Below are 11,037 nucleotides of genomic sequence, written 5' to 3' on the forward strand. Positions count from 1 at the left end.
GAATGCTTATAGTTTTTGCTGTCCAAGACTAGCCCATAGTTCAAAGGTCTGCTCTTGATTCTCTGCTGTACTGAAGTTGAGCGGTGGTGCTGGTCTGGGATAGCAGGTAATTCAGATGTTGTTTCACTAAGTACCATGATCAGAGTTACTGGGCCCTAACCGGTTTGGCTCAGTGGATAGAGCGTCGGCCTGTGGACTGAAGGGTCCCAGGTTCGATTCCGGTCAAAGGCATGTACCTTGGTTGCGGGCACATCCCTAGTAAGAGGTGTGCAGGAGGCAGCTGATCGATGTTTCTCTCTCATCGATGTTCCTGACTCTCTATCCCTCTCCCTTCCTCTCTGTAAAAACCAATAAAATATATATATATATATATTTTTTAAAAAGAGTTACTGGGCTCCCAGCACCACGTAGGCAAGGACAGTTGCTGCCAAGTTCACCACTGCATCCCAGCACCTGGCCCAACACCTGGCGTAGGATGGGCGCCTCGTGTGGACTAGATGAGCGGTGAACCTTTGTGGGCACAGAAGGAACTGTGCTCAGGGAGTCGGGGACTTTGGGCTTTACTATGTGGAGCTTTGTCATCTTGAATGAATATCTCAATTATTGTTATAAAAGGTATGCTAGGTTATTATAGAAGATTTAAAAAATACAAGTCTATAGATCGAAGTGAAAGCCCCCGACTATTAAAAGCATGTGAGTTCTTCCTTACCTTCCCAAAGTTCTTTGAGTATAACCTCAGGAACATTGGGTAAATGCTGGACAGTCTTTCTAACTGCTCTGTGTGAGGTTGGCCATCTGTTACCTGCTGTTGTTCATCCACATGTGAGGTATTTATGTCATAAATATGTAATGACAGAATTATGCCCTGCCCAGACGTGCGGAGAGCTGGTGGAAAGGGGAAGGCCACCCAACTGTTCTCTTTCCTGAGCCTGAGGGTTTGGGGGTGGGGGGATTGAGGGTGAGGAAGACGGGCACTGAGAATGACTGGCTGCCTCTACAGTAGCTGACGTGTTATTTGAGCAAGGGATTGACCTCCCTAAGCATCTGTTTCAACTTTTATAAAAAAGTGGTCGTGAAATATGTTTGACGTGTGGCTTGAGTCTGGTAATATATGTAAATATATTGATCACTCTAAAGGGTTTAGAAATGTAAGACACCCTGTATTTTTCTTAGTGATTCATTTAACAAGCAGGCTCTCCTCTCCTAAATAGTTTGGACTTGGGGCAGCGCTGAGGTTACTTGGTCTCAGAACAGAGAAGCTGTGCAGTAAAGCAGTTTGTCACGTGTATTCGGATTCCACAGTTTGGATGATGTAGTTGGTGATGTATCAGTTTGGTTCCCTACTTCCTTGGAGAACAGGAGGAAGGGGAGGCTGAGGCTGCCGTACTGACCAGGCTGTGCATTTTGGAGAGAAACGTCTGCATTGAGAGGCTTTGTGAAGTACATGTCCGTGTGGGCCACACATAGAGGGCTCTGTTAGCCCTGGGTTTCAAAGCTTGAGCAATGTCCTGAGTAACAGCCCGAGGCTAGAAGGAGGGGCTGCATGCCCGTGGCTTCTTAGGAGGGGCTGCCCTTTAACCCCATGGTACATAGCACCCACCTGCGAACAGCAGGTACTCCTTGGGTTGGTCCTCCCGCTGGGGTAGGTTGGCAGGGCTGTTTGGAGTTACAGGGACAGATGTAGCAGGGCAGTATGGTTCTCCGTCTCCTGGGTGATCCTACAGTGGGTAGGAGGGTCAGTCCCTGGCCTGTTAACGCCGTGCTCGGAGCACACACCAACCTGGTACAGTGTTCATGTACAGAAACGAGAGGCCTTGTTTTAGGTTCCTCCCATGGGGCTGGCCTGCTCCCAGCTCATGTCGGATATTCTCAGTCTCTGCTAATGAACTGGACTCTGTGGTCTACTTTGCTGAACCCGGGGGTAGAAGGGCAAGGTGTCAATGGCCATGGGAACAACCTGCCATTAAGCCTGGTTTCTCGTTCTACTGGCTGCTCGCTGTCAGGAGGGATCTGCGGTGAGTCTGCTCTGGACGGGGCTGGTGTGCAGCATGGACACGTCCTGTCCCCCATCCTCCTGGGCTCTGCCTTCTCCTCCCTGGTTCTGACTGGGAGGAGCCGGACAAACTGGCTTCTGGTGTTCTATTTTCCCAGGGCTGGTTAGGCTTTCCCGAGATGACCGAGTTCTCTTAGTAACTGATTGGGGGGTCAGTGTGGGGTAACTGGGAGCATTGAAATGGGTGGTGAAGTAACAGGGTTCTAGCTGCGTAACCTCGACTAAGTCATTTGACCTTTAGATGGGAAAGGAGAGGGTTGGGCTAGATGAGGAGCATCAGTTCCATTTGTGATTTGATCGAGCAGTGACTGTGTGGTGGATACCGTGCTGAGCTCTGGAAATGTAATGGTCTCCATCTCTGCCATCATAAAGCTGATGGACTCCTGGGGGGTACACATGAGTGACTGGCAAAATCTGCTCAGTGCTCTAAGAGGGAAGGGCTGTGTGTCCTCTGGCGTCTTGTCCAGGCTTAGAGGCTCCCTGGAAGCAAGGGTGTCTAAGCTGAGACCGGAAGGCTAACTAGGGGTTGGCAAAATGCATGTGGGAGGAAAGGAAGCAAGTTCCTACTTTACTTTTCACTCTAAAACTGTGCTTGATTCTTTCCAAATTACTTTATCATCTTAGATAAAAAACCAAATTCTTCCTGGTGCCGAGTAGCCTTTGGTCTTCGTATGTAGACTGCAATGTGGCTTGAAGCGAGAGTGAGGACAAGTTGGGGAACAGAAGGGAGGACGTGGAGATACGCTCCCCTGGGTTCTCTGTGTTTGCATTAGTGGGAGAGTCAGCGTTGGGTGACTTTGGGGGGACGTGTGGGCATGTTGAAGAAGTTAGCCTTTGGAAAGTGGTGCTTACTGCCAGGTGTTACTCTAAAGACCTTGACCAACAACGTGCCAATGAACCCTGGAGTTAATCTGCTCTTCTCCCAAGTGGTCCTAGGACAGTGACCATGTGCTCATCAGAGTTGCCCCCCTTCTCCTGTCACCGGACCCAGGTTCCTAGGTTCTTTTCTAAGGCTTTTATCCACGTTTGGTCCCGCCCCACCCCCCACACACACTTTATACATCCCCATCCTGTGTCTTAGGTCACACTCAGCCGATACCAGAGAGAAGCCGAGCAGAGTCACGTGGCCCTACAGAGAGCAGAGGACAGAGCGGAGCAGAAAGAGGTGGAAATCAGAGAGCTGCAGAGGCGCTTGCTCGGGATGGAGACGGTAACTGGGAGCCTTGCGGAGTGTCCTTTAGCGTTGAAGGAGGAAAGGCCTTTCTCTCATCTAAACTCAGCCCTGGCTAGCTAGCGTTGAGCCCATTTCCATGTAGCTGGGTTCTTGTACAGCTGCCTTTATGGGCTTTTGAAGCCCGTTCTTAAGGAGCCAGGTGGCCTGGTTTCTGAGGGATTGGCAGCCACAGCTGGCAGGTGGGCCTGGAGAGTGAGGGCCAGGCTCTCCCTCCAGGCAGCTGGGTGAGGCTGGGAAGTTTCTGTGTGCTGAGGGTGGGAAGGGTTCGCCCTGGCAGTGGAGGGTACCCCATCAAACCAGCTTGGCTTGCTGTTCTTTGGCACTGTCCCAGGTGCAGTAGGGGCCGAGCCCCAGCCCTCGTGGCCATCTCACCCCAAATGCAGAATCTCCTCATCCTAGACTTCCTTCCCTTTGGCCCCCCCAGGAGCATCAGGCCTTACTGGAGAAGGTCAGGGAAGGGGAGGCGGCCCTGGAGGAACTTCGGAGCAAGAATGCTGACTGCCGAGCAGAACAGGAAAAGTAAGGGCCCTGTTCACCGTAAGCTGGGGTGCGGGGAGGGGAGGGCGGGCCGTGCAGCCTGGAGCTCCCAGGGTGGCCAGACCTGGGGAAGAGGCTGGTGCTGACGTCAGATCTTCCAGCTCTGACTCAGCGAGTGCCAGCTCAGGTGGGCCCCGCCCAGGGAGATACTGTGTGGGAAGCCGCCATCTCCGGGGAGTTCATTTTCCATGGAATGATAACCCCAAAAAAGGGTTTTATTTTGAGAGCCAAGGTCAAGAGCTGGAAACTCCTCTGCCATTGCAGCACATTCTCCCACAGGTTTCCCTGGATGTGGATGGGGGTTTTTACACCAGTTTCCCCCCCCAGAACAACAACTGACTGTGTAACCTCGAAAAATACAACATAGGGGATTTCTGAGATCCTTCCCACTTCAAGGTTAGAGGGGTTTGCCTATTCCCTCTGATCAGAGGGGATTGGAGGTCTCAGACTAGGGAAACCTACAGAGAAAATATTGGGCCATTCTGGACTTGCAAGAGTTTGGAAATTCTTTATGCTGTTGGCAATTGAGTAAGATCTCCAATAGTAAGTCAAACTTAGCATCAGCATATTGGGTCTGATCTTTATTGTATGAGTTGGGCCTTTTTAAGTTCAAGAGACATGACCTGAAGGGCCTTCTAAGGAATTCCAGGATTAAGAGACACGATCCTTGCCTTCTTGGACACCTCAGTCTGCTGGGGGCGTTTTCTCTCCTTGGAGACAGCCATGAAAGGCTACTGAGAGGGAGGAGACTGGAGAGCTGAGGGTGGAAACTTAGAATGTTTGAAATTAGGAAAGATGTTGGGGGCTCCAATTGCATTGCACTCCACCCCCATAACTGCTCTCCTTCTGACAGCAGGCACTTGTCTGCTTCCTCTGGCAAAACCGGAGAGAAGGCACCAGAATGCTTTAGAGGGCTAAGCTCTGGGATACTCTCCCCAGCCGCCTGACCTTGGGGGATCTTGGCCCAGTTTGCTTAGAACAGGGGTTCTCAACCTTTCTAATGCCGCACCCTTTAATACAGTTCCTCATGTTGTGGTGACCCCCAACCATAAAATTATTTTCGTTGCTACTTCATAACTGTAATTTTGCTACTGTTATGGATCGTAATGTAAACATCTGTGTTTTCCGATGGTCTTAGGCGACCCTGCTAGCGGTTCTCAACCTGTGGGTCGCGACATAATATTACATTACGATTCATAACAGTAGCAAAATCACAGTTATGAAGTAGCAACGAAAATAATTTTATGGTTGGGGGTCACCACAACAGGAGGAACTGTATTAAAGGGTCGCGGCATTAGGAAGGTTGAGAACCACTGGCTTAGAAGATGTAAAGGAAACAACAGTGTCTAGGAATCGGGAGACTTAGAAACAGACTTGTATGAAGAGGCTTTAAGGATCCTCAAGTCTGTTCTCCCTCTGGATACAGAATGCCTGCCACCAGCTTGATGGTGTTGGGTGTCACAATCCCAGCTCCTGCTTGATTCCTTCCAGGAAGGAGGGCTCACTACACACAAGGATGTCCACTTCTGGCAGCTTTAATACCGAGAAAGTCTTTCTGCGTTTACCCGAGAACTGCTTCCTTGGAACACCTATCTACTGGTTCTGGTTTTGCCCTCTAGAACTATCCAGAATGACTTGCCACTTCTCACCTTTCTGAGCCTCAGTTTCCCCATTTGGGCTACATGATCTCTAGTGATGCTGCCAACGTGGTGTTCCCCCACCCACTCCTTGGGGCAGACCACTGCCGAGTCGGGCAGAAGGAATCACACCAGATGGAAACCCTGAGCCCAAGGCTCTTCCTGGGACTGGGTGGACAAAGGACCATTCCGCCTTGCCCCAGCCTTCTGCTCTCTATCCCCAGGGCTGCTAACCTGGAAAAGGAAGTGGCTGGGTTGCGGGAGAAGATCCATCACTTGGATGACATGCTTAAGAGCCAGCAGCGGAAAGTCCGGCAAATGATAGAGCAGGTAAGCAGGGTCGGACCCCCCTGCCGTGGGTTACTCCCTCTGGAAGTCACTGCCTTGAGTCCAGCCCTGCTTGCCTGTCAAGCCTACGCATTTATTTATTTATTTATTTATTTATTTATTCTCCTGGGGAGCTTGGCTTAGATTCGTAAGTATTCCATAGAACACATTTATGCTCCCAAGTCACAATAAACTCGCTTATCTGTGTGCAGCCTATCAAACCTGTACCTCTTGGCAGACTTCCTGCCTCCCCCACCTGAGCTGGCGGGTGGCATACTCAGCATATGCCGAGCTGCAGAATTGTTTTTGCGAACTTAAGAGCCCTACGTGGCCAGGCATGTTTGTTGCACGTCAGCTCCATGAGGGCCAGGCTCTTTCTGCTTTGTTCCCTGCTGTTTCCCGTTGTCTACAATGGAGCCTACCGTATAGTAAGCACTCAACAAATATTTCTTAAATGAATAAAGAAGTTGTATTTCCCAAAGGCACATGGAATGGTTTTGGAATCATCCATTATCTGGGGTTGTCAGGGTGGTGTTCCCCTCACACCCCCTACCCCTACACCTGGGATAATCCAGAGTTTAATATTGACTAACATGAGGCTTTTATAGAAAAACCAAGCAAGTCACGTGAATGCCGCAGACTCTGCCTTGGGTCTCTGCTGGCTTCCCTGGCGGCGGGGTGAAGTTCGATGAGTGTGTAAGGAGTCATTTTGAAATGAGCTCCAGTGTCTCCCACATCTTTGCAGCTCCAGAATTCCAAAGCTGTGATCCAGTCAAAGGACACCAGCATCCAGGAGCTCAAGGAGAAAATGGCCTACCTGGAAGCAGAGGTGCGTGCGCTGGGCAGCCCCCGGGAGGGAGAGGTGCTGGGGGGCGGGGGTCTTGTCTAGCTGCCGCTCCGAGGCGAGTATCTGGGATGGCAGGTTCAGCTCAGAAAGCAATTTCTGAGAACCTTCAGGGAATCAGTAGTAAGACCTGTCCCCACTCTGAAGAGCATCATCATGGTACAAGCCCGCGTCCTGGCAGCAGGGAGGCAAGCCCTTCATTCTGCCTGTGGGCTCAGCAGCGGAGCTGACAGCAGAGCTGGGCTTTGAAGGAGGGGGCATTCTAGGGGGAGTCTCTCCATGGCCAAGGTGACGGGCTCAATTAGCTAATGAGCGCTCCCTAGTCTGACTTCCGCCTTACCCAGAGCCTTCCCTGTCCATCGACTACCTGAAGGTTGCTTTGCAGCCACCGGGTGAAGTTCCCTTGCGGCGGGGGAGATAAAAAGACATGGGAGACAGGGCTGTTGATCTTCAGAGCATTTGCAGTCTAGAGTTAGAGATAGAATACATTTTTTTTAAAAGACCTAAGTATACTTTATGGAATAACATTACCAACAAGGGCGAGTAGAGATCTCAGCTGACTCCAGGAAATTATATACAGGAAATGTACAGGGAGGAGATCCAGGAAATGGTCAGTGTGGCACAGAGCTATTGAGAGAACACTCCTCAGGGAAGGGGGCTGGAGTAACTACTGGAGGACGAGAGCAATCTGGATTGGGTCACCCTGGTGGTGTACCATGGCAGAGAGGGGGGGGTTGGCAACGGCAGCACCAACACAGAGGTGGAGAGACCAGACCGAGCTGGTAAAGTGATGAATGGCCATCCAGAAGCCGGCGAATTCTAACCTCTTAACTTGTGGCACAGAATTTAGAGATGCACGACCGGATGGAACACCTGATAGAGAAGCAGGTCAGTCACGCCAACTTCAGCACCCAGACCTGGGCCAAGACCGAGAACCTGGGCAGGTGAGTGGGCGTCGTGGAGTGGGGCCCAGGGAGGAAGTGAAGGAAAGAGGGACAGAGCTGTGACAAACCTGTAGTGCTAAGGCAAGGACAAGGCTCTTTGAAATCCCAGTGTGTTCTCAGTCTCTAATCGGACCCATTCTCCACCTGCACCATTTTCTGACCAGGTTAGAATAGAGCTACCAAGACCCCTGGGGGCCCGACGGACAGCTAATGGAGGTGTCTGAACCTTCTGAAATTGTATGCAAAAATGCGTATGTGTAATATGTGCATATTTCTAGGGAGAGGGCCTTTTTCCCCCCTCAAAGGATGTGCAAAAAAGTCCTAGACTTTGAAAAAAAAAATCAAGAATCACAGCTATACCCACTTAGTTATTTAGCTGCCCCCTCTCTCTTCATCATCCCTGCCACCAGACCAAAGTCCCACCCCAAGTCTTCCCTTAGTTGTCACTGACAGTGACTGTTTCAAAGCATTTGGAACCCAAGCGCTCAGCCGGTGCTGAAGTGTAGAATTCCAGAGACGAAGGTGGAAGGGCAGCTCTGTGGGGGGGGCAACAACACGGACTCAGTGTTTCCAATTTTCTTTTCAGCGTTAGGATAGCCAAGCCCCCCAGCCCTAAGCCCATGCCTCTCATCCGAGTGGTGGAAACATGAGCTGAGGAGGAGGAGGATGCTGTTGCTGCTGCCTCTCGCCTGTGGAGAAACCCGCCACCCCTGTTGGCCTAGCACTGACTTTGACTTCCTGACCGTTCCCTGGCTGCCCGCAGGGCTTGGGGCTGTGGCCCCGTTTCTGAGCTCCTGTCCTCGGCATGCTGGGTGGATAGAGGATGAGCGCCTCCTCTGGACACTGCAGCCCTTGGCGGACAGTATCCTGCCGGCAGGAGCCAGGGCGATACCCTTATCCCTGTAGTTACTGTTTTTCTCTTAGCAGAGCCTCCCGTCTGTTGTAGACTGGGGTTCAGCTGCCCTGGGCCCTCAGCCAGTCGGGAGAAGTGAAGAGATGACAAGATTTGCCTCAGCTCTAGAAGATGGACACAGATGTTGGAGAGTGTCCCGGGGGAACCAAGTTCCTCACAAAACACAGCGCAGTTCTTAATAACAAACTTTTTCTACTGGTTCCACCCTCAGCTCATGCTGACCCGGGTCTCCTTCAGCTTCGACTGGCCAGCCTGTGTTTCTGGGGAGAAGGGGATGTGCACTCAGGGTGTAGCTTTGAGCGGAAGGATTGTGTAGGGCCACAGACAGTTACGTGTGACTTCTCTGCTTTGAAGACTCCCAAACTGTCTTAGGGATTCCCCTAAGATGTGGTACAAGGTACACCTCAGTCATCTTGACTGACTTAGAGCTTAAAATCTATTTTCACTGGGTTACATCAATCTCAGAGAGACTCTCATTGTATTTATTTTGCTAAGTTATTGGTGTTTTTGCTTATATCTCACAACTGATTCGGTAACTGAGTTCTACAGCCTTCTTTTGCGATGCTTGGATTGGCTCGACACTGGGAAAAGTGTTCCCATTGGAGTTCATTTCAGAACGACATTGTTCTAAATCTTTCTCTTTCTTCTACTGGCTCTTACTCCTTCCCCCTCCACACCTGATCGGTACCACAGGAAGGCAAGTATATTCACCCTGAGACATCAGGTCTGGATGTGTATCTGGGGGAAGAGGGTGATCAGGACTCTTGGGGAGGAATTGAAGTCTTCTCGGATCCCCTCTACACCCCTCTGCTTCATGTGGATCTGTTGTCCTCCTGGCTGTGAACGACTCTGCCACTCTAGTGTTTTGTTTAGGGCTCCTCCTGTAGCATCAAGAGGGAGAGAAGCCTCGGTGGTACCACAGGGAACAGAAAAATAAAAAATAAACGTAGATGAAATCTTTAGGTTCTGTGTGGTTCAGGACCAGCAGCCCAAGTCTGGATGTTGCTGGGTGTCGTTCTGGCTTTGTCTATGTTGGTGTTGTGGTTTCTTCGTGCAGTTTCCTCATTTGTAAAGCCAAGGGTTGAGCCCTGGTTCAGTGGATTGAGTGTCACCCCATGCACCAAGAGGTTGCTGGTTTGATTCCCGGTCAGGGCATATGCCCGAGTGGTGGGCTCGATCCCAAGTGCAGGAGGCAGCCGATCAGTGCTTCTGTATCATCAATATTTCTATCATCTCTCCCTCTCCCTTCCTCTCTCTCTAAAAAAACAATAAAAACATATTTAAAAATAAATAAAATAAAACAGGGGTTCAGACTGGTTGATTTCCATGGGCCTTTCCAGTTCTTATCTTTCTCCTGCGCTATCTTCTCTGTATGGTGGATTTAATAAATTATGTTCATGTGTCTCTGAGCTCCTGGCCTGATTTCTTTTCACTTTCAAAAAGGATGAGGCCCTCTCAGTGCCTCTTGAAGATGGGCACCTTGTTGACCACTTCCGGGAGGTATGATCCAGACATCCAAACCCTGTTGTGGTATGAGGACTTTGTGGCATTCAGAGGAGCTAAAATGTCCCCAGTTAAGCAGCTCCACGTCGTGGCCTGAGTCCTCGTTGTAAGGTCAACGTTACCTTTGACCCTCCCTGGGGTGGTGGCCTTGTGGGATGCTAGGCCAGTGTGCCTTTAATTGGAAAAGAACTGGTCGGAGGCGGAGATCCTGTGATAAGGATTTACCAGTCAGCACTGGAGGTAGCTGTGTAACCAGGTCTTCTGCAAAATGAAAAGCAGTCTGGCTACGGCTATTTAAGGCTTAGCTTTTGGCTATCTCTGGCATCGTTCAATTAGTCCAACGATCTTTTTCTTTCTGCCAAGAAAGTCGTTGACTGCAGGGCCCAATGGGGACATAGCTGAATTTACATGAACCTCTGGACCAAAGAAACTAGAAATGCAACCCTCTTCATCCCTGGCCCTTTCCTTTCTAGCCCCCTTTCTCCTTCAATGGAAAGAATGTAAATTTTTCTTATAACCTCTTTTCCTTTTTCTACTTCCCAGGTAATTCATACCCCAGGTTTCAGAAAGTACTAGAAACCTGATCCAGACCTGGATTTGTCTTCTCTGGTAGCCTGGCTTGGCGTGGGTATATCTAGGCTGTGTTTGTTTTCAGAATATGAAGAGGGTGGAATCAGGGTGGGGTGGCCTAAGGTGCCAAGAAGACTTGTCAGGCTGGAGGGAGCGGGGAGTGAGTAACTGTCACACAGGAAGGGGCGGCTCTCGACCTGGGCCTCAGGGCTTGGTGGGATAAGCAGAGATCCCAGTTGGAGATAATTAAATTCTGGAGACACTCCGGAGAGCTTCCTTGGACAAAAAAAAAAAAAAAAAGTGGCTCTGGTGTATATTTCCTAGAGTTTAGTTGTATCATCACCAAAAGGAGCAGGGGCTTGCCAGAGGCTAAGGAGGGCCCCTGGGAGGAGTGAGTAGTCGAGGGAAAGGTAATTTACATCTTGCAACCTTTTCAATTGGAGATGGAAGGATGGGGACCACAGAGCCAGAGACC

At 50.4% G+C, this 11,037-nt stretch overlaps 1 protein-coding gene across 2 annotated transcripts in view; it reads left to right on the forward strand.

The window, feature by feature from the left end:
* TUFT1 (tuftelin 1) overlaps window positions 1–9,897 on the forward strand; it is a 30,387-nt gene extending 20,490 nt beyond the window's left edge. For both annotated transcript variants that reach the window (XM_080648042.1, XM_080648041.1), the window contains 6 exons: window positions 3,135–3,263; window positions 3,712–3,806; window positions 5,686–5,791; window positions 6,534–6,617; window positions 7,476–7,576; window positions 8,163–9,897. In XM_080648042.1, the coding sequence (XP_080504168.1) occupies window positions 3,135–3,263; window positions 3,712–3,806; window positions 5,686–5,791; window positions 6,534–6,617; window positions 7,476–7,576; window positions 8,163–8,226 (579 nt within the window). In that variant the 3' untranslated portion in view covers window positions 8,227–9,897. The remainder of the gene's footprint in view (window positions 1–3,134; window positions 3,264–3,711; window positions 3,807–5,685; window positions 5,792–6,533; window positions 6,618–7,475; window positions 7,577–8,162) is intronic.
* Window positions 9,898–11,037: the final 1,140 nt, after the last annotated feature.

The sequence above is a fragment of the Plecotus auritus genome, assembly GCF_963455305.1.
Source record: "Plecotus auritus genome assembly, chromosome: 12".
Lineage (NCBI taxonomy): Eukaryota > Metazoa > Chordata > Mammalia > Chiroptera > Vespertilionidae > Plecotus > Plecotus auritus.